Raw genomic sequence first — 23,374 nt, 5'->3', positions numbered from 1 at the left:
GGCGATAGCGTTTTCATTCATTAATTCTATGTTCTCTCGGTGTTTTACTCCATTTGTGTGTTGTTCGATACATTTCGTAGCTTTTGGTATGTGTACTCCACAAAATACACATCTCACACGTGTTTTCGAACTAGCGACTATTCCGTATGCTACTCCTGTTTTCATCTTTTGTTGTAATTAATGTGATTGTGGCACTATTCGTATCGTTTTAGTTATGTAAATCATGAACGTAATTTTAAAATTCAGATCTTTTCCAGAATTTCGCGTTATATTTGACATTTACTTGACGTTTTCGCATGTCAGTGTTTTTTTATGTTTGAAACGTCCATTAGGCAGGCAATGGGAACTTACCTTAAATGCAGATCGAAGAAGTATCTTTCATAGGAAAAGTGGAATGAAAGAGAAACTTATGACCGTCATATTAACATGTACTGTTAGAAAAGATAAAATACTCAGTAAATCCCTCAGTAAATTATATAATTAATTGACACTTCGATGTCCGAGTAGCCATGTCCACTGATTTTTCATTCATTTCATTTTCCCATACTTGTATGCTTTCATAGACGTTAAATATTTAATAAGCCATAATTTAAATCCCCAGAATTGACGAAATATAACAATTAACACCACTTCGCTTCTCACGTGGAGCAGCTGACAAGAATAAAATTGTTTTTGAACCGTACACAGATTATACCAATGAAATAATTATCAATCGAAATCGGTGTAATCTATGAAGAACGAAAATTTTGTTTATTTTTTTCACATTTCGTCTTTGAGATTTCGTTCAATACATTCTAAATTAAAAGGGACTATCACTGTATCACACAGGACTTAACAAATTTAGTAATAAGTTTACATAGGTTTGAGTGTCAGAATGTCGGAATCAGAAGTGGAAGCTGATATAATAGAAAATGTTGCAGAAGTCCTGGATAATCTATCGGTACAATACTCGACATCTGTTCTTATTTTACTATTTTTCAATGCATTTAAACTTCTGAAATATTACAAAATAGTTTAATCTATTCACATATGATAAATAATTTGAGTTTTTAGTGGAAAACTACACGGTTTAACAGCTTATAACTGTAAATAGGTCATAATAATGGTATATGGTCATAATAATGGTCTTCTATAAGTTCGAATAAATATCGATAAGAAATACTAAAGATACGCTTCTGACTAGCGAGTCCAGGCGTAGTTGGAATAGCCCATTGGGCTACCAGCAATTAGGTAGAGAGAAGATTGGGTATAGCATATTGGTGCATGAAACTCATGATTCATCTGATGCTGACCAAGGTATATAGGTACCTCAATTTTCTACTACCCACAGAGATCTCATTTGAAGTTCCACAACATTTTCTATATCACATGTTTGCTTTATGACTGAAATACACCGAGAGGTAATATCAATAAGAACCCACAGGCCACTTACAAGATAAGGATTAAAGAGAAGGCTAGGACCAAGGATAGGCAGGAAATTAGATGAAAGAGCTGCTGCTCCTCATGTTAGGAAAGCAGTAACATGTAATTGTAGAATACCTTAGAAGTGCTTCTAAATTGATATATAAGAAAATATAATTTAGGTATTGGCCTTCTTCATTTATGTGCAATAAAGAGTTAAATAAATTAATTTATGTAGCTACTAAGTGCATAGTTGAATGTATTTATACAAATATTTGATTGAAATATAAATATTTATGCTACAATATGCTGAACTCTTACTCATTGTGGTTGAAGCTTTGATTCAGAATAGATTAACAAAATAGTAAATACCATTAATAAAAAACCATCAATAGCTAAATTGGATAGTCTAAAACAGGTTAATAGGTCAACAAATAGTAATAGAAAATCTGATCAATAGTAAGGGTCGAAAAAGTGTATACCAAAAAATTTGTTAATACTTAATATATACGTTAATAATTTATCTTCCAGAAAGAACTAGAAGAATTGTATAGGTTTCGAAACTTGTTTTTTGAAAATCAACCAATTAGTATGGCTGCAGAAAAAAATAAGCAAGTTGAGGAAAAGAAAAATCTACTCCTAGAAAAGTTTGAATCCATAGATGGTTTGTATTTCAAATAGTATATCTTAAATTAATTTATTGGTATAAGTAATCATGCATAACAGTAATATCCTGAAATGGAGTCCATGGACATCATAATATAAGCAAATGTCAAACAATTTGAAACAATGTATTAGCTATATCGTTTTTTGAATCTGCAGAAATGGCAGGACATTGCTATATACCCAGTCTGTTCTATGACCCGGAATACACCTACCACCAATAAGCTTTTATTAATATTTCAATAGGCGTTCAGTATCAGAGCTACATTGTACACTTCAGTAGAGTGAAGTAGTAGTAGCAAATGACAACATTTGACCAGGAAAAGACAATTGACCAATGTGAAACAGATGTTGAAAGTATTGATCCTCATTTTATACAGATTATCCATGGTCAGGTGGCCATGTAAGAACACAATTACAGATTATTTCTATGAATATTAACATATGACTGTCAGCACTCCAAAAATACTGCTTTCTTGATAATACGTTTTCCTATTTTTATCAGATGCACAAATACCATCAGCATCGAGAGCCCAGTTCTTGTACCTTAAAGGACGTTGCTATAATATTAGTCCAACATATGATGCAAGAGCTACACATTGTCTCAGCAAAGCAGTAAAGTGGAATCCTCACATGGTGGATGCTTGGAATGAACTTGGCGAATGTTATTGGAAGAATATGAATGTTAAAGAGGCTAAAGCCAGCTTCGAAGCTGCTTTGAAACATGTGAGTAGATAATGTGCTACAGATTTTAATTGAATTTTAGGCAAGAGAGTTCCAGCCAATTATATATACAATAAGGTACACACAATGTAATGAGTTTGTAAAATATAAAAATACATTTTACAGGAAAGGAATCGACTCTCACTACGTTGTCTGTCAATCATTTTGAGACAAGAAGGTGGTGACAGAAAACGTCCTGATTCCACCAATGCGATTGGCACAAGTGTTGAACTTGCAAAAGAGGCTGTATCTCAGGACACAAAAGACGGTATCTCATGGACAGTATTAGGGAATGCTTTATTATGCCAGTTCTTTATGGTCTCCCAAGATCCAGCAATTCTGAAATTATGCATGACAGCATATAGGCAAGCCTGGGCTGATCCTGTTGCTAAGGGGCAGCCGGATTTATACTACAATAAGGCTATTGTGAGTTCTCTTCTCTTCATAAATATATTATAATGGATGGATAGGTACTACCAATCTGTCTATTTCTGCTGTGACTGCTTTTCGAGTATTCCTGTTTGGAAGGTGAGACATTTCGTCGTTGTCAAACCAAAATCTGCTATGTTTACTGGTGGTAGGACCTCTTGTGAGTCCGCTCGGGTAGGTACCACCACCCTGCCCATTTCTGCCGTAAAGCAGTAATGCGTTTCGGTTTGAAGGGTGGGGCAGCCGTTGTAACTATACTGAGACCTTAGAACTTATATCTCAAGGTGGGTGGCGCGTTTACGTTGTAGATGTCTATGGGTTCAAGTAACCACTTAATACCAGGTGGGCTGTGAGCTCGTCCAACCATCTAAGCTATAAAAAAAAAGTGAACTTTTTGACCTTTTCGTATAGTTCACAGCCCCATCTACGGTACCAAAAAAACGGTTATGTGTCTATAGCTTTATTATTTATCTATAGCTTTCATTTGATATATTTAGTTCTTAAAAATTCCCTTTCATATAAAATTTTATACGAAAATGGTTTTTACTCGTTAATTCAAAATAGAGTTTTTGCACATAGCAGATTTTGGTTTGACAGCGACGATTTGTTAAATAATATAACAAACAGTTTGACCTGAAATGAATTAGCAAGTAAAAATGTTCATGGACGCATACTGCAGTAGTCTTCAAAGTTACAAAATTTTGTAATTTTGAACAAACACAAATGTCAGTGGACACATGACACATAAGTCTTCGCGATTCAAATTGTTTAAGTTTAGCAAAATGATACACAAATACAGGTACTTTAAAATTAAGCTAAGCAAGTTACTTTTCCAATACAGAGCATAATGCGACTCAGTGACGCACAATGCCGAATTATGCTGAAGCTTAATTGGAACGTGAATTAGTTTTCAAATACATCAGCAGAGTGCGCTAAGTTAGCACAGTTCTAATTAACATTGATTATTTCTAAGAAACTACGACGAAACGAAAGCCTTACAATTTTTTTCAACATTAAATAATATTACTAACGATAATATAAACAAAATTTCGATCAATGCCAACTTAAAGAAAAAACACTTGTCAATTTTCTGTCACTGAGTCGGTATCGATTGCGAGTATCGCGCGAGAGCAGTACTTTTGAGAGTGCTCGATTGTGCGAAGCGTTGCTGTAGTTGGAACATTCAACGTTGAGCATTATGCCGCATAATGCGCTCTTGTGCTGTAATTGGAAAACTACCAAGAGCTGCTCAAATTTCTCGTTCGGTATTTTATTATTGTAATCCATTAGTTCAACATTGATTTTTACAGGCCTTGAAATATGACGAAATATACGATGAAGCATTAGAAAACTTTGAATATGCGTGTCGTTTGGATCCCCCGTGGGAACCACCGCAGTTGGAACTCCAAAAGTTAAAACAATATTTAAACGAAACAAATGAATTAGTACGAACTAAAGGAAAGATTAAAGTTAAGAAACTGACACAGATGGTACAGGTTAGTGTTTGTATTTTTTTATTCCATTCTATCAGCCCACAGACGTCCACTTCTGGACATGGGCATTTTTTCGGAAATTAAACATTATTTTTTCTGCTGACCCTACCTTAGAATTTTATTTTTTTTTTAATTTTCAGTCGATAGACGAGAAGATGCTAGGAATATACAGCCCAGAAGGTTTGCACACATTCGGTGGTCGTCGCAACGTGACCCTAGAGCTGTGTCGGTTGGAAGATTTGCACGAGGGACTCAATGAAGGAAAAGTCATATTAGGAAGAGTCGTTGGCTCCATTCACAATGAAAATGCTGTGCCTTTGTAAGGAAATACACTTCAACAGCAGAATATATAATAGTTATTACTCATAGTCACCTGGTAGTCGAAATTCGACCATAATTAATTTAAATTGTAAGTTTGAACATTATTAAGGGTCTATGGTCAAAAACTACCATAGACCTCTATAACAACAGATTTCGCCAAGGCTACATACACTATAGATTAATATTGTTTCTATTCTGAATTTGACCACAGACTTTAACAATAAACAAAAGAATATTTTATTACTGGTAGTAGGACCTCTTGTGAGTCCGCGCGGGTAGGTATCACCAACCTGCCTATTTCTGCTGTAAGGTAGTAATGCGTTTCGGTTTGAAGGGTGGGGTAGCCGTTATAACTATACTGAGACCTTAGAACTCATGTCTCAAGGTGGGTGGCGGCATTTACGTTGTAGATGTCTATGGGCTCCAGTAACAAGTTTACACCCGATGGGCTGTAAGCTCGTCCACCCATCTAGGCAAAAAAAAGTATTCTCCGCAAGCCTCGTTTGAACAAGGACAGATCATAGCGCTCGGGAAACACCGTGGAATGAGGAGGAAGAGAATGCAGTGGTTCTAAGTAATGCACTTGGATTCTGCTCAGCTAGCGGGCGGTATGATGATAAAAAGGAGATGAGGGGATAATCTCAAATAGTTCCTGATAGTAGTCTTCATGGAACATACAGTACAAAATACATAGAGAACCGAAGTCCCTCCGTAGACCCAGAGGTGCCAAATAATCGATACTATTTCATGATTCGAGGTTATCTAACGATTCGCCATGAACACGTCATCACAGATCCTCCCGATCCATTAACGGTGCTTTAGATACCTCAAGCACCGGTCACCGGCCTCGCCGAACCCGTCGCTTGCGACGAAGGGCTCGACAAGTAAACTAATCCATAGACACAGCCCACTGAATTTCTCGCCGGATCTTCTCAGTGGGTTGCCTTTCCGAACCGGTAATAGATTCTGCGAAGCACTGCTCTTGCTAGGGCCAGTGTTAGCAACACTCCGGTTTGAGCCCCGTGAGCTCACCTAATTGTTAAGGTTACGCTGATATAGCCTCTCAAGGCTATCGCGTAGGTAGGAAAACAAAGTTTTCCACAAAAAAACCGGTGGTAGATTCTGCCAAGTACTGTTCTTGCTAGGGTCAGTGTTGGCAACACTCCGGCTTGAGCCCCGTGAGCTCACCTACGCGCTAGGGTAACGCTGATATAGCTCTCAAGGCTATCAGCATAGGTAGGGGAAATATTTTTTAAGGATATTGTAATTCCTCCGCAGTTCGTTCGCAATCGTTGGTCAGGGCATGCAGTGCGCCTGCGTCACCGTCTACAACTGGGCCTCGGGTCGGGGAGCCATCATTGGAGACTGCGTGACTATACCGGAACCACTACTGACCGTACACAAACACGCATCCGAATTGGCCGTGAGTGTTTAGTACTTTTTTTTTTACAAAGGCTCAGACGAGAGCTCCGGAGTAACTACTGGACCTCATAGACATGACAACGTGAACTGACTTTTAGTGACTTTTAGTTCTCTTAGAAATAGATTTAATCTCAGCATCTTCGGATTCGTCTTTCCCATAGCTTACTAGAGAATCCGGCGCCTTAATATCGACATAATTACATCAGTGCGCCGCGTAGGGCAGCGGTGACCTAAACGGCAGTCAAAAGGTTAATAAATGAAATTCGCAGAGCTACGAGTTCAAGTCGATCCGCGTCAACAACCCGACGCTGCTGCTGGTGAACGGCAGGCGCGTCGGCCGCGAGCAGTACGCGAGCACGCGCGTCACCAGCACCTACGAGCTGCACTGACGGCTGCACGCGGCCGGCGGCGGACGCCCCCTGCTCTAGTCCGCCGCGCCGCCTCCACTACCACGCACCGCTCCCACTCAACAATACGATACGAGGATAGCGTCCACAGCTGAGAGGGTAGTTGGATTATAAGCGACATTTTTTGGCAATTTCACAAGAGAAGAGAAAGGGAGATAGAGGGAGAAAGAGAGAATCTATATCGACGGGCAAATGGCTATTTAATTTAAGCGACATTTTTGCAATTTCATAAGAGAGCCATTTAGAGAGAGAGGGGGGAGAGAGAGAATCTATATATTAATACGTGAAGCAAAAACATTGTAGCCCTTTTACGAAAATTGCGTATGAAATTTCTCACACTTCTAGAGAATATAGAGAGGGAGTGCAGAATGCTAATATTTTTTTTAACTTGAGCTTAAAAATACATTAAATCAATAAAAGAAACATGACACACTACCGTGTATTTGACACACAAACACACACACACTCACGCATATATACTCTTCGTTTAATGTCAAACTTTTGTTATTGTTTAAAGTCTGTGGTCAAATTGAGAATACTTTAATATTGTTTGTCATAATTATTATTTGTCTAAAGAGTAGTCTTGGCGACATCTGTGATTATAGGAAGTAACTAATAGTCTTTGACAATAGAACCATAATAATGTTCAAAGTTATAATTTCAATAAATAATAGTCGAATTTTGACTACCGGGGCATCACTAGTAAGTACACTTTGTTGATTACCAAAACACAATGAAAGTATGCTTAATACTAAATAAAAAACACTTTTAAATACAAAGATAAATGTCGCTTAAAGCAAACCGCCTTTCACCCCTCGATATGGTTTCCCCGTTCACTTTTTTCTATAATATAAGTCCTATAAACTTTGACACAAAACGTAAAAGTAATGTTTATTTAACTTGTAATTATAAGAGGTAAGGAGCGCCATCTTGTACACGGGACAAGTTGAAAAAGCGTCCGCTTGTGAATAGTGAATTATTATTGGAAGTATCGCCGAAATAGCGCTAGTGTAGAAAGTGGAAATTATATGAATGTAGCAGTTTTAAACGGAGTGAGGTGTGATATTTTACGGTGCTGTTATTTAAGTCTTTCCACTTGCTACTGTGGCGCCATCTTAATTAGCTTAGCGGACACTTTTTACTTTTACCCTCCGTTCTTGTAATGACTTAGAGGTCGGAGTATATTGATTTAAGGTCTTTGACCTCAAACGTAGTTACATTATCTCATAAATATAGAAATTGTATCCGATGAGGATTAAAAATATAAATTTTTTTCAATTTAAAAAAATTATCATTTTGAATAAAATGGCATGTCCGTATTGTAATATGTTGACGCAAGTATATAAAATCAATCTACCTACTCCGACCACTGGTAATGACCCTTCGAGGAACGGACGACGTAACAATAAAGGTGTCGATCTATTGATGTTCTAACGTTCTAATGCTTAATTAATTCAGCGAATATATAGCACGAATTGTGCAGTAAAGATTTAGCTATCCGCAAAAAAGATTAGTTAATATATATAATAATATAAATAAACGTCAAAGACTGTACAGTACCCGGCGATAAATATTGCACATCGCACCTTTGGAAAGAGACAGTCGGCTGATTTCAACTTTGTAGTTTTCTGTCTCTGTCTGTAAATACAGATATTTATTTATGGATCCGAGAGTGACACAACTCTTTGTATCCCGGGAAAATGCTTCGTGTGTCATTCTCCCTAACTTAGAAATTTCACTAAGGCGAACCTGCGGGGCGCCTCTTGTAGATAATAAGTGCACTTGGTGTCTAAGAATATTGAGCTTCTGTACAATATATTATAACTTTGGTTTGATCGTGCCCTCGGCCTGGTGGGAATGGTCCGTGGCTACAGTACCCTGGGGTCCGGGTTAGACCCCCTACCAGAGTGTGTATCTTTGTTAAAGATGTTAATCGTTCGAGGTCTATGTACTTGTATGAGTTCTGGTAACCTTACCACGGAAAAGAATTCTATGTTGAATTTGGTAGAGAAAAAAAAAGAACGTTTAGAAAAATCGATACAATCGAATCGATATATGGTGTTATCGATATGCTATCGTACGGTTACTAAGCGAAGACTGAAATAAAGTGTGAACGTGTGCTTTTAATTATAATTGATGTTATATTTAAACGTAATTCATGTATTAAATATATTATTTAAATATTTTTTGAGAGAGTGTTTCCAAAATTAAAATTAAACAATAATGTTGCCAAATCGCATATTTTATAAAAGTTTGAAAATATTATTCCCGCCCTAAAGGCATTCGGTGTTACCGTATTTTCCTATTTATTTTAATGAGTAGGACATGTGATGTATAAAATTTTTGGTTCGTTTGAAAGTGAACTAAATAATACAAATGCTTAAAATGTGAAATTATTATTTACACGATTGAAACACTTTAAAAAAAACCGATTAATTCCTATACGATAATTATTTTTAATCAATTAGTATTAATGCTATTTAAAAATATATGTAATAACTCTGTTAATATACTTTTAAACAATAATAGAATTGAAATTTCTCTTTTTCGAATTCCAACCATTTAAACTCGATCTGGTTGCATCCAAGCAAAGCAATGCGATATAAATATTCCGTAAACCGTGAATTTCACGTACTCTGTGTAAGTTTTTTTATTAATAATAATTAAAACACATTGAATTAAATGTGATTAAGAATAGTAAAATTATAAAAAAAAAACCTTTGAATGTTTCATGAATACTGAAGTACCTATTTGTAATTAAAATAACGAATTTGTAATGAAAATTAGCGATTAAATCGCTCATTAAAGAATTTACATGACAACTGTAAGTCGTAGATAATAAAATAATAAAAACCATTGTATGTTTGTTTCATTTCACGTTTAAATAAAATTATTGGTTTGAATCTATATATTATTGTAACACTATGGAACTTTGAAGATTTTTCGATATGATTTTGCGGTAAAATACGCAAAACGTGCGTATTCTCGTATACCTATTTTATTAATGGTTGGCCAAATATAAAAATATTTACGTAATACAACCAGTTAACTACATAAATAGTCAGGTTTGAGCGCCCCGTGAGTTCACCTGCTTAAGGTTACGCTGAAATAGCCTCTCAAGGCTATCAGCACAGGTAGGAAAAATAATAATAATAATAATAAACTTACAAAAAATTCAATTACTCTCTGAGTAATCGTATGTAATAGTAATATATATAATGTATATATTATACATTATATATATTATATATAATGTATAATATATACATATCGACGTTTGAAAGGCAAACGTGACTAAGCGACAATGCGTGAACTTTACAGTAGTCTAAGGAAAGAAGACCTAGGAAGTGGGCGTGGCCTGCTGACGTAATACAGCAGCGACTTCAGACTGGTCGGAGTTGAAGAGGGGAGTTGAGGACACCACTAACATATTGCCTCGTTCACGGCCTCTTTCTGATCTCAGCACCAGGGATAGACGGACGTTGTACATTCACGTGTCAACTTAGTTACCCACATTTTGTCCTTAGTATTTAAAATCAATAATTGTTGAAAATTATATTTTGTATCGTTATAATTAAATTTTTTTAATATTTTGAGTCGTGATTTCTAATTGTAGACTAATTTAAAGTTGAAATACCTGAAAACAAAATTTATTTTAACGAATCTAGCTATAGTAGAATCTAGCTAGTAGTTGTAGGATTGAAATGATTTTAATAGACCTAGAAATATATTTTTTTTGCTCATCGAATATGGTTATTGCCTATCATTTATATACAAAGCAGTTATTGTCGCTTAGTCACGTTTGCCTTTCAAGCGTCGATATGTAATATAATATATAATAATGTAATAGTAATATAAGTATAATCGTATAAGTAATCGTATAATCGCATGCTACAAAACAATAGTTCCATGTTTATGTATTTTATTTAAGGGTTCATTTCATAATAACAATTCGTTTATTAACAAAATAATATTACAGTAATTCTACCCACGATTTAATGCAGCTACTGGTCCGTCACTAATATAATGCTTTCAAAGCGTTAACCATTCTAAGTTTATGGCACTAAGCATTAATTTCCCATAACTGCAGGTCGTTTTCAACGATTTCCGCGAATTTTTCGGCCATTGCACTGTCTTCGAACATGGGTCTTAAAGTTTTGAGTTTAAGACCAATCAGAGCGCCGTGGTCTAGCATGTCATTGAGTTGGTAAAGAAGATTCGTGTTGTAATACAGACGAAGTAGACTGGGACGTGAATACAGATACTGGCTGTCTCTGAGATTACGCCGCGCCCAAAACTCCACTGTTTTATTACCGCTCGCCACCTTGAACATTGAATTAGACATTAGAGAAATCTAGAGTGCACTCAATTATAAACAATCTATACTAATATATAAATCTACAGTGATTTTTAAGGATGTTCCGTTATAACTACTGAACCATGCATCCGATTAACTTGAAACTTGGTATCCATGTAGAAAATACATGTACTTAATGGATAGGCTAATATTTATATGAGCGTTGGACTCCCTACACCAGTTGCGGGGGCGTTAATGATGAGAATCTTTGTGGGGGTGAGAAATAATAATGTAAGTCTTAAATGGCCAGCGAAGCAGACGGGTTCAGCTAGTATCTTATAATATTAGAATACATTTTTCCCCTATTTATTCACTGGTAGCCTAAGAGGCTATATAAGATACGGCGAGAAACTCAGCGGGCTGATGTTTAGGTTAGATTGCACGTCGAACTCTTTGCCGAGTTCGACGAGTACGGTTACCGGGGTCCCTAAGCCTACTCCTACTTCCTAGCGTTAGAGCTAAAGGCGTCTAATTCAAATCAACTCAAATAAAAAAAAAATCAACATAAATGAAAGTACATACTTGTTGAACGTCAAGAAGAACTACCGCCAATTCACAAAAACTAGCCTCCGTCCTGAGAAGAACTGGCAAGAAACTCAGCGGGCATGTCTTTTTCTTTTTTAGGTATATATTTTTTAAATATTCGATTTTTTTTAAAATATTTTTACAAAGAGTATTATAACGTAACAATTATAGCAATATTGAAATGCCCGGAGCGAGCAACTCATTCCCACTTTGTGCAATCTTCTAGCTATTAATTGACTTTATGGTAAGCTTTATTGCACAGATGTTCTTTAATAGCTTTCTTAAACCTATGTATATGTAGGTTCTGAATTCAAGTGTTATTGGACTTGATTGATTCGCAAGGACGTGAAATTTGTTGTCTCACGAAAGATCAAACCATTCTTACAGTTAAACAATTAGAAACAAATCACATAGGCTCATTGTGTATATTATTTAGGTATATGTTGCCAAATATTTTCCGGTTTAGGTAATAACACCATTTAATCGTATCTGTTTCGGGTGTTATTCCTTCATACCTTGTATATTTGTTACGCGATCGTGAGCGTGTAATCAGTTTACAGTAATCTCCCTATAACACTGTACTCTTATAACGAATTTATATATTGCGTTACGTTGTTACGTTACGTTATTACGAGAATACTCTTACAACGCGTATTCCTATAACGCGGAACAATTCTACTGTGTTGCAGGGGGGATTACTGTAAGTAAGTTGAAGTCGTCGTGGCCTAAAGGATAAGACGTCCGGTGCATTCGTGTTGAGCGATGCACCGGTGTTCGAATCTCAGGCGGGTACCAATTTTTCTAATGAAATACGTACTCAACAAACGTTCACGATTGACTTCCACGGTGAAGGAATAACATCGTGTAATAATAATCAAAACCCGCAAAATTATAATTTGCGTAATTACTAGTGATAGGACCTCTTATGAGTCCGCGCGGGTAGGTACCACCACCCTGCCTATTTCTGCTGTGAAGCAGTAATGCGTTTCAGTTTGAAGGGTGGGGCAGTTGGGCTATGAGCTCGTCCACCCATCTAAGCAATAAAAAGCAATAAAAAAAAAATTTTTTCATTTGGTGAATAGAGTTTCAAGTTTTGTTTAGAACTATAGTTTATGTTTTATGCGTCCTTGTTTTGTTCTACTTACTTTGATGTCGCCGACGTGCTTCAAGTAATAAGACGAGAAATAAAACCTGAGGTTATCAGGTAGAGTGGGGCGACTGTTTCTTATTCTAATGTACGACCTCAGTCTGTTGTAGCCTGACCGTTTGTATTTGAATACCTGAAATAAAATTTAAATCAGCTTTAGCTTCTTCGTTTTTTCATTTTATTTTTTGGCTGCGGCATGGTTAGTGCATTAGCCAGCGCCAAGTAAGAAGGTTTTTATAATTCGCCGTTTTAATTATTTATAGTTTATGAATAATAAAATAACGATGGAAACTTAATCAATTGGCATGAAATGAGATGATAGATAGATGATATGGGATGAAATATAATCTCAGTAAATGAACACCATTTACTGAGACCTTTTCAGTGGATTTTTTGGAGGATCCCGTGAATTTACGTTCAGCGGCTTTGTTTCATTTTCCTACATTTGTGCACTTTTACAGATACTAAACAGTTAATAAACCACCGTTATTGCACATTCAAACCTGAAAAAACACTAAATAGACAAAATAAAACAAATCACACAACTTCACTCCTCGCGTTCCCGCCAAAAAGTCATCAACTTAACAAATATCAACGGGAATCCTTCTTTTTTTATAAATCTATGGTAAATTACGTAAATAGGCAAAGGAAAACAGTTATATACAGTTTTCAGATAATTAGATGATGATTAACGACTTTATTTTAACGATAAAATTGTTATGCAAATACTGTTTTTTTTCTCTTCAAAATGTTACAAAACAGACGAAATTAAGTTTAAACAAATTAATTTTACTTTTAAATTTGGCGTTTTTTTTTCCATTAGGTGGGCTTCTGATCAGTGACTTTAACTTCTAAGTATTCGAAACGTCTGAAATAATGTTATGAATTAAGCCGTAGGGGCAGTTTTAATTTGGTCTACGCGTCGCCGTTTTATTTTTTTATTTTTTTTATTACCGTTTCCCTCCTAATAAAATACAAAATGAAATGTATTGAGTTTTCCGTCTTTATGGTCCAATTTCGATCGTTGGGCGAATACTACCTTATATTGTTAATAATAGGAGACATTAGTATTAATTTAAATAAGTTATCGTGCACTATGAAATAGCTATAGCCTCAGTGGACGAAAATATGCCTTAATATATTCTGTGACGGCAGCGACCATTTTTGAAGTTATACTTCTTTAGGCGCATTATGAAAAATTGATGAGAGTGAAATTTTACGATGCGCGTGCACCGTGACACAAAATTAACAGAATGAAGTTGCCCTACTAAATCGCTCATTAAAATACGACCGACGGAACTTGGCGAGTCTGAATATAGCCGCAGGTGAACTTTCCGAACCGTAGGTACCGAGAATTTTCGAATTTATGCGATGTGAAGAAAAGGGATGTCCAATATGCGTATTTAAGGATGTTGTTTAATCGTTTTTTTTTCTTCAAATTGATTAAAATTTAAATAAAAAAAAAGAAATAAATTTAATAAAAATAAAGTATAACTTCTTACGCGCGTACATAAGTACATGCACCCTTTTTTTGTGTCATAGTCAATCAAAAACCAATTAAACACAGTCCACTAGGTCAGAAAATTTAATTAATATATCCACTAACCTGATAAATAAAATTGCCTGTCACAAAAGATTCAATATAGTGGGTGCCGTAGCTCTTCATAAATCGTCTTATTTCTGCCGGATCGTTGATGTCTAGCTTGTCGATAGCTCTCTGTATGTACGCCCTGACCCGGATACCTTCCAGGTCTTCAAGCTCTACGGTACGATGCTTCTTGGTCAGCTTCACCAGCACGTAGCAGCAGTTGTCCGATTTCATGTCGTATTCAATGCCGAAAGTCCTCATTATCTCGTCGTGAATCCAATCGCCGAGGAATGCCTTCCAAGGTTTGCTCGTGCTGTAAATACACGGTCGTATCCCTCAATTTTCAATAGCCAAAGCTATGAACATTCAAATGGATTTGCTGAGTGCACATACTATTTAGATTGCATACTATTTATTACTGGTGGTAGGACCTCTTGTGAGTCCGCACGGGTAGGTACCACCACCCTGCCTATTTCTGCCGTGAAGCAGTAATGCGTTTCGGTTTGAAGGGTGGGGCAGCCGTTGTAACTATACTCGAGACCTTAGAACTTATATCTCAAGGTGGGTGGTGCATTTACGTAATATATGTCTATGGGCTCCAGTAACCACTTAACACCAGATGGACTGTGAGCTCATTCACACATCTTCGCAATAAAAAAAAATATATTCATGTCCATCGACGATTAAATTTATCTGGTCTTTGTAAAGCGGCATAAGTCAGACAAAAAAAAACATACCCCTCAATTTTGAAATTCTGAAAATACACATTGAGTAGATCTTCAAAGTTTTCGCAGAGCAGGACGTCTATGTTGGTGATGCTGTCGCCCATTACGATTCTACTGGACACATTCGCGAAGACGCGAATGTTCTTCTCGCTGAAGGGGATAATGGGTTCATCTTCCATTTCATAGTCCGCCGAGACGACTTGAGTGACTTGCGACAGATCGCCATAGCTGTAGATTTTGAAATTCTGATTACGACTCGAATGATCTCATTATTATAAACTAGATAAACGCCACACATTCTCACCTTTGTTTAATTTCAAAATGTATATTCACAACGAAAACACAGTCTTCGCCTGTCCTTACAAATACTAAAAATACGTACAATACAATAGTACTAGTTACAGATCAAGAAACTTATAATCTAAAGCGCGCGTGAAATTGTAAAAATAAATATTGCTCCAGTCTCAACAGTGATGTTGTTTTAATTATTTTGTTCATGTGAAGTCATGAAGTATTATTAATATTTTAGAATTTACGATTTCCATTTCGCCACTTTGTTTACATAATTTTAAAGAGAAAACACAGAGTATTTTTCGAGAAATGGACTTACAAGTGGTTGCCTAAATCTCCTTCAGAGGAATCTGCGTACAGATCTTCCTACACATGTTCAGATTAACCAAATTCAATTATCGAGCAGTATGCTTAGTGCGAGTTTTTTAACGTTCTCGATAGCGTAAAAGTTAACTATAATTTGTATGCAGACGGAACAGCGCCCCCAGCGGCAAACGTAGGAAAACGTTCCAACTCCATACAAATTTGCGTTAACTTTTACGCTATCGAGAACGTTAAAAAACTCGCACTAAGCACACTGGACTGAGTGTCTTGAGTGGGTGAAGGTATGATCATTGTTTGTTAGTTAACATGAAGTTGAGTTGAGTTTTTGCATTTAAACCGTCAACAATTTTAAGCGTCTGCCACTTTGATCAATAATACATACTATTATTGATCGAAGGTCCGCCACTTTAGGGTTAGATAGTCAGAATTAATTTGATACAAATGGATTTAGGTCAGCAAATGAAAACACTACATACATTTTTTTAGTTTGTCGATACCGGAAATCGTTTCTATTTTAAAGCACATTTTACTTCAGATAAATATTAAATAAATAAATAAATAAATATTTACTAACAACCACGCCACGTTAACTGGTCTCGTGATAAGTTCGTAAAGAACTTGTGTTACAAGTACCAGATAACGGATATAAATGTAACATTTTTATTATACACATACATATATTTAATATACATCCATAACCCTGGAAAAGACATTTATATTTATCATACAAATATCTTCCTTTGGCGGGATTCGAACCCGCGACCCCCTTGTGTAGTGACCATGTCACTTACCACTACACCAGACGGCCGGCAGATGTCTAGACGGTCAATAGAAATGATTGCTGTTTTGAAATTGCCTGTTGTAAATGTTGTTTACATTAATTACCCGGCCGAGAGTATCTGGAATAGCTACCAGCGAATAGGCAGGAAGAAAACACTAACTATCGCTGCCAGCATCTAATGAAATTTGAAAACGCAATGACTCGGAATCGACGCTGACTTAAATAATCAGGACCGCCTTGGGTTTGATTTCCACTTCAGGCAAACATTCGCGTGACGAACAGGTTTGTTTAGTCTTTTCTAAGGGTTTCATATCTATATACGTAATTAAGAGGTCGTCAGCGCAAAACTGGCCTAACGCACAATTTTTCATAATCATGTTTATAATTATGTATATTGCAATTTACTTAAAATATAATAAATTTTGATGAAAACCGACCTATCCATAGTTTCACCCATAGATAACAGATGGCTTTGTAGACAATTATTTTTGCGCATATTTTATTGCCGTATTGTATGTTTTTGCCTACTCAAATTTAAATTCATGAAAATTTAAACCTCAATGCTCCATAATACCTAACTATGGTAAGCTTAGGCCACTTTTGCGCTAACGGCCTCATTTTTAGAAAATGTAAGTACGTATACCTATTAGTCTCTGGTTCTCATAATCATAGGCTATAAGTTTACAGCGAGTGCAAACAAAGTTAATGCGCATTTACACATTTCAATTTCTGACATTCGACAATTTAGATTAATTTTATCATTACCTTTTTTTCTTGTAATGAGAAAAATAATTAAAACCGAATTTTGGATTTCTATAGAAGAAATGGCCCTTTATTGATTTTCTATTTAGCTATTTATTTATGTTACATACTGATATTCAACCTCATTACTCAACCTCATTACTAGTGAAAGAAATTATTTTAACGATACTGAATATTTTGTTATGCTTTTACATTTGTTATTTACTAAAGTTTTATATATTTTCATTTACATAACAAAAGTGATTCACGAAACAGGAACCAACCAATATAATAATTATAATATTGAATTTATGATTTTTTAGTTTATTTCATTGCGAATTTAAATATTGTGTAACTACATACATACAAAATCAAGGACAGTGCCCAACGTTGTTTACGGCCTGTGGAGGTTATTTAGATCTCTAAAATGAGGTTTTTTTTTTATTATTGCTTAGTTGGGTGGACGAGCTCACAGCCCACCTGGTGTTAAGTGGTTACTGGAGCCCATAGACATTTACAACGTAAATGCGCCACCAACCTTGAGATTTAAGTTCTAAGATCTCAGTATAGTTACAACGGCTACCCTACCCTTCAAACCGTAACGCATTACTGGTTCACGGCAGAAATAGGCAGGGCGGTGGTACCTACCCGCGCGGACTCACAAGAGTTCCTAACACCAGTAATAGTTTTCAATAACATCCTGAAATCTTAAAATTCCGGCGACGCGGCACACTGACTTTCCCGCCGGAACTTCTCAGTGGGTAGCGATTCCAAACCTATAGTATATTCTACGAAGCAACGCTCTTACTAGGGCCAGTGTTAGCAAACTCTTTCAGGTTGAGTCCTGTACGCACACCTACCAGTCAAAGCGTAGCTAGAATAGACCGAAGCCTACCATTGAATAGTCATAAAAAAAAATCGTAGCGTCGACATTAAAATTACAACGCTATCAAACTTTTAACCGCTTTACCTATTCAAGCTACATCGTCTCTTATCTTTGTTTAATATGTAAAAAAAAACTAATTTAAAATACGTGAACCATTTTAAAAAAAAAAACTCTGATTTACCTACAGCGAAACTCACACCGAATTTGTATTCATTACGATTTAAAACAAAAAAACTCTTTATATGAAAATATTGTATGTGAAAAACTCACTTCGCGAACAAATCAATGGCATTCCCAATGTTCAATCCGTAGCCGATGTCGTCTTCAATGCACAGAGCGGTACAAAACGACAAAACCAACAACAATAAAATCATAATGTAAACTACATTTTATCACGATAGTTCGGATGGATCGCGTCACTGCAACTGAACGGATTTTTTATGAACATTTCGCTAGATAGAACACAATATATCAATTGAACTTGACCCGTACAAGATTAGTTTTATCATGTTTCGTGCTTCTTATATTATATTTTACTACAAAATTATCCGTAAACAATCTTGTAGTACACAAAAAACTATGTAAAATGTTTGGAGTCTTACTTTAGAATTAATTATCAAAGTATTCTCATGGATACCATATTTTATATTCGTGAAAACGAATGATGCTTAATAGTTACGAAATATTAGGTACCTACCTATTTAATAAATTAAAAAAAACGCGTAAGCAAACGGGCTCTTTGTTGAATGTTTAAAACAACATTTGTGATGTAATTAACACCAGTTCCACGTGTTAGTGATAGCAATAAGCGTTGATGTTATTACGTTATCTATGCGTTTTGCTTTTTAAAATAAGCGCGTGCTAAATTATTGCACTGGCCGGTTCAAGATCGGTGTATGCGTTAATAATTTTCGTTTTTATATTGAAATTTTTAGCAATCGAAATCGTATTGAAAATGGCATCTTTTTACGATTATTAGCGTGCAGATATAAAACTCCTATAAGAAAGTAAAAAAAAACGAAGAATCTGTAGAGGAAACTGTTTGCTTTGTTATTTTTGAAGCGTAAGTTGACAGATCAATGAACTCACGCTCTACTTGACAAAAGGTTTTAACGTCATTTTGAAGATAATTTTGAATACAGGCTATTTCAGCGTAGCCTTAACTAGTACACTGACCCTAGCAAGAGCAGTGCTTCGCAGAAGCTATCACCGGATCGGAAAAGCGACCCACTGAGAAGATCCGGCAAGAAACTCAGTGGGCTGGTTTATGGGTTAATTCGCTCTGCGAGCTCGAGACGGGTTCGACGAGGACGGTGGCCGGTGCTTGTGGTACCTAAAAGCACCGTTAATGAATCGTTTTTTTTTTTAATGTGTGTTCAGTATGCCGAGAAAAAAAATCGAAGGAAGACCATCCTTTTGTCGTTTCCATGACATATCAAATTATAATTGAGTTTTAATCGCGGCGTCCCAGATTGATTGTTAATTATAGTATTAGTAGTTCGGAGGTCCTAGAGGTCGCATACCCGTCGATCAAACTATCATCATTTAAGATTCTCTAACCTCAATATATATTTGACCGTGCTCGAGATCCAGGCTATCGTAATAATTAAAAATTTACATACATACATAATTGTAGATACTTCTTAAATGTCGAAATTTTAGTTTGATTCGAACACACCTACGTCATATTATTATATTCAATATCTAATACTTCTCTCTCTCTCACACACATGCACAATCCTACAAATAACACACGTCATATTATTATATTCAATATCTAATACTTCTGTCTCTCTCTCTCTCTCACACACACACGATCCTATCGTGTAAACTACTGTAAACGATAGGATCGTGTGTGTGTGTGAGAGAGAGAGAGAGACAGAGAGAGAGACAAATAACAACTCTATGTTGTCGAAAGTAATATAGGTTGTAATGTTCAAAATTGTATATCATAAACGAGTCAGTATAATGTTGCGCATTATTTTATTTAGCATCAATAATATTGATAGCTTGTATTTGATTAACCGTAATTACAAATCAAATTTTAAAATACTCGTTGAAAATTGAAAACAATGGACATGATTTTCAAACAGAAAAAAAATGGTTAACCTTTGATACCTCAGATATAAAAAAAAAACCAGAGTAATTTTGTAAATGTTACTCGATTTATACTTTTATTCATTTTCATTTTGTTATTTTTAACTTTTCGAATGGTGAGCAGTTTTCTTGCTCACTCACGACTAAGCTCTTATTCGTTGACATTTGAATATTTCACTAACTACCGTTAAATTTTCTAATATATTACGTAAAAATAACTAAAATTAACATAATAAACACACCACTGAATCGTAAAATAGTTTTAATTGTAAGAATATTGAGTTTTCGAAATATATTGTGGCAATATGCAAATTATGCAATGAGAGGGCACATTAATGTTTATATGTATTCATTGTGGCAATTGAATGCAATTTTCTCGTCGAACTCGTCGATTGGGATGAAGGGTTCGACATGCAACTTAATCCCAAAAAAAATCCACAGATTTTATCTCCAGATCTTCTCAGTGGGTCGCGATTCCGATCTGGTGGTAGATTCAGTAAACACGACTCTTGCTAAAGCGAATACTAGCAAACTTTCACGTTGAACTCCGTGAGATCATCTACCAAAACCGTGAGTAACTGGAATAACCCATTAGGCTAACAAGAATTAGATTGAGGAAAAAAATACTTGACGATAAAGAGGATAAAATCTATATGGTGCAGAATAAATACGTTACACAGTACTGTGTTGACAAAATTAAATAGGGGTTTTAAGAAACTTCTACAAAATAAATAATTAAATATCACTATAGGAAGGTAGGTAATCCGCTTATAAAATAATTAATAATATTTTCTCTGTTGAATACAAACTACTGCTACGTATTCGTTCATAAGTTTAAGATAAATATCGGCTTTTAAATTATAATAACGTTCCAAATACGAGACGATTGTGACGAAATATCAAGGACAGACAGAACCGTTTGGCTACCGATAACCGTTGATCTTCAGTGTGAATTGACTTTATCTCCGTATTTATTTGGTGGCTCGTTCGTATAGTGAACACATCTGTGAATGAGGTTTATACTGTTAACTGAGTGTGGGTGGACTTTTTTTTCCCTACCTATTCTGTAACCTCGAGGGGTTATTCTAGATTCGCCGAATTAGTAGGTAAACTCACGGGGCTCAAACCTGACGATCTTGCTAACGCGAAACCTAGCAAGAGCCGTGCTTCGCAGAATCTACCACCGGATCGGAAACGCAACCCACTGAGAAGATCCGGCGAGAAACTGGTGGTAGGGTTCTGTGTAGAAGCCCGCCCGGGTTGGTACCACCGTCCTGTCTATTTCTGCCGCAAAACAGTAATACTGTGTTCCGGTCTGAAGGACAGGATAGCCGGTGTAACATACATAAGGCTGCCCATCCAGGCCAGGATAGGCAGCGCATCTGAGTCACTGATGTAGTTTGGATGTCTATGGGCGACGGTTATCATTTCCCATCAGATGAGCCGTAAGCTCGTCTGCCTATCGAAAGCAATAAAAAAAAAAAACGCAGTGGGCTGTGTCTGTGCGTTAATTTATTCGCCGAGCCCTTTGTCGCAAGCGACGGGTTCGACGAGAGCGATGACCGGATGGGCGGACCGCTCCGAAAGCGAAGACAAAAGGACTGGCATACAGAGATAGATTTACAAATAACACCATTTTCTCTTTCTTTGTTAATAATTCAGCGGTTTAGCGCTCCACGCAATGTAATTGAAAACAATTGAACACGGTTCAATAGTCTCGCGTGACATGGAAAGCTTCTTTTACTTTAAATTGCGGGTTCCCTAATACGATTTTTTTTTATTGCTTAGATGGATGGACGATCTCACAGCCCACCTGATGTTAAGTGGTTACTGGAGCCCATAGACATCTACAACGTAAACGCGCCACCCACCTTGAGATATAAGTTCTGAGGTCTCAGTATAGTTACAACGGCTACCCCACCCTTCGAACCGAAACGCATTACTGCTTCACGGCGGAAATAGGCGGAGTGGTGGTTCTTACCCGTGCGGACTCCTAAGAGGTCCTACCACCAGTGATTACGGAAATTATAATTTTGTGGGTTTGATTTTTATTACACGATGTTATTCCTTCACCGTGGAAGTCAATCGTGAACATTTGTTGAGTACGTATTTCATTAGAAAAATTGGTACCCGCCTGCGGGTTTCGAACACCGGTGCATAGCTACATACGAATGCACCGGACGTTTTATCCTTTAGGCCACGACGACTATTTTGGTGGATGATGGCATTTACGTTTGTATGAGACGTCGTGCACGCCGTGAGCTCACTTATTACAGCTCTTACAGATTATTCCCGGAGTCGCCATATCTATTCTGAATGCTATCATTGTACACGGGAATCAGAAAGACTAGACCGAAACGAATCAAAGATATTATATCTACAATCAGCAATACAATGCTGTAACATAACCCTAACTGACAGATGTTAATCAACATTTTCGCTGAATCTTCTCAGTGGGTCGCGATTCCGATCCGGTGGTAGTTTCTGCGAAGCACTGCTCTTGTTAAGGCTGGTGTTAGCAATTTCTTTTTTATATTTTTGTTATTGCATAGTTGGGTGAACGAGCTCACAGCCCACCTGGTTTTAAGTGGTTATCGGTGCCCATAAGACATCTACAACGTAAATACCGCCACCCACCTTGGGATTTGAGTTCTAAGGTCTCAATATAGTTACAGCGGCTGCCCCACCCTTCAAACCGAAACGCATTACTGCTTCACGGCAGAAATAGGAGGGGTGGTGGTACCTACTCTTCCGGACTCACAATATGTCCTACCATATTAATAATTACTATTACGTTAAATACTGAACGCACGCATTAGCGCGTAACAAAGTTCTCTACAACTATTTTAACTGGAAAATATCCAAAATTTAACAGCACGTTATCAGGCATCGGGTTTGTTTTGTGATAAAAACCATTGTTTACGAGTCGAATGATCTCATTATTATAAACTAGATGAACGCCACACATTCTCACCTTTGTTTAATTTCAAAATGTATATTCACAACGAAAACACAGTCTTCGCCTGTCCTTACGAATACTAAAAATATGTACA

The 23,374-nt window shown here is 36.5% G+C and overlaps 2 protein-coding genes across 3 annotated transcripts; one reads left to right on the top strand and one right to left on the bottom strand.

Moving 5' to 3' along the window:
- The first annotated feature begins 710 nt into the window (after positions 1-710).
- Positions 711-9,715, top strand: LOC101744898 (tetratricopeptide repeat protein 5). The gene is made up of 8 exons (XM_004927245.5): positions 711-940; positions 1,933-2,065; positions 2,570-2,790; positions 2,914-3,213; positions 4,527-4,712; positions 4,850-5,028; positions 6,309-6,453; positions 6,722-9,715. The coding sequence occupies exons 1-8, from the start codon at positions 875-877 to the stop codon at positions 6,839-6,841; spliced, it is 1,350 nt and encodes a 449-aa protein (XP_004927302.1). The 5' UTR covers positions 711-874; the 3' UTR covers positions 6,842-9,715.
- A 1,049-nt stretch (positions 9,716-10,764) lies between these two features.
- Positions 10,765-18,990, bottom strand: LOC101744755 (torso-like protein). Of its 2 annotated transcripts, none has more exons than XM_038015208.2 (5): positions 18,495-18,990; positions 15,214-15,429; positions 14,495-14,789; positions 12,887-13,021; positions 10,765-11,183 (listed from the first exon to the last, which is right to left on the bottom strand). In XM_038015208.2, exons 1-5 carry the CDS (start codon positions 18,596-18,598, stop codon positions 10,923-10,925), a joined length of 1,011 nt encoding a protein of 336 aa, XP_037871136.1. In that variant the 5' UTR covers positions 18,599-18,990; the 3' UTR covers positions 10,765-10,922. The 2 variants fall into 2 exon arrangements, with proteins under 2 accessions (XP_037871136.1, XP_062528010.1); XM_062672026.1 differs by lacking the exon at positions 18,495-18,990 and adding an exon at positions 15,506-15,665.
- Positions 18,991-23,374: the final 4,384 nt, after the last annotated feature.

This window comes from Bombyx mori, chromosome 14 (assembly GCF_030269925.1).
Source record: "Bombyx mori chromosome 14, ASM3026992v2".
Lineage (NCBI taxonomy): Eukaryota > Metazoa > Arthropoda > Insecta > Lepidoptera > Bombycidae > Bombyx > Bombyx mori.
This window is presented reverse-complemented; position numbering and strand designations above follow the sequence as displayed.

Excerpts from the sequence above, each read along its gene's own strand:
- LOC101744898 (XM_004927245.5), top strand. The coding sequence starts at position 875 with ATGTCGGAATCAGAAGTGGAAGCTGATATAATAGAAAATGTTGCAGAA. Across the intron at positions 2,066-2,569 it reads AAAGTTTGAATCCATAGATG|ATGCACAAATACCATCAGCA; the intron begins GTTTGTATTTCA and ends TATTTTTATCAG. Across the intron at positions 6,454-6,721 it reads AACACGCATCCGAATTGGCC|AGCTACGAGTTCAAGTCGAT; the intron begins GTGAGTGTTTAG and ends TGAAATTCGCAG.
- LOC101744755 (XM_038015208.2), bottom strand. The coding sequence starts at position 18,598 with ATGATTTTATTGTTGTTGGTTTTGTCGTTTTGTACCGCTCTGTGCATT. Across the intron at positions 15,430-18,494 it reads GCCATTGATTTGTTCGCGAA|CTATGGCGATCTGTCGCAAG; the intron begins GTGAGTTTTTCA and ends CAAAATCTACAG. Across the intron at positions 14,790-15,213 it reads CAGAATTTCAAAATTGAGGG|CACGAGCAAACCTTGGAAGG; the intron begins GTATGTTTTTTT and ends GTGTATTTACAG.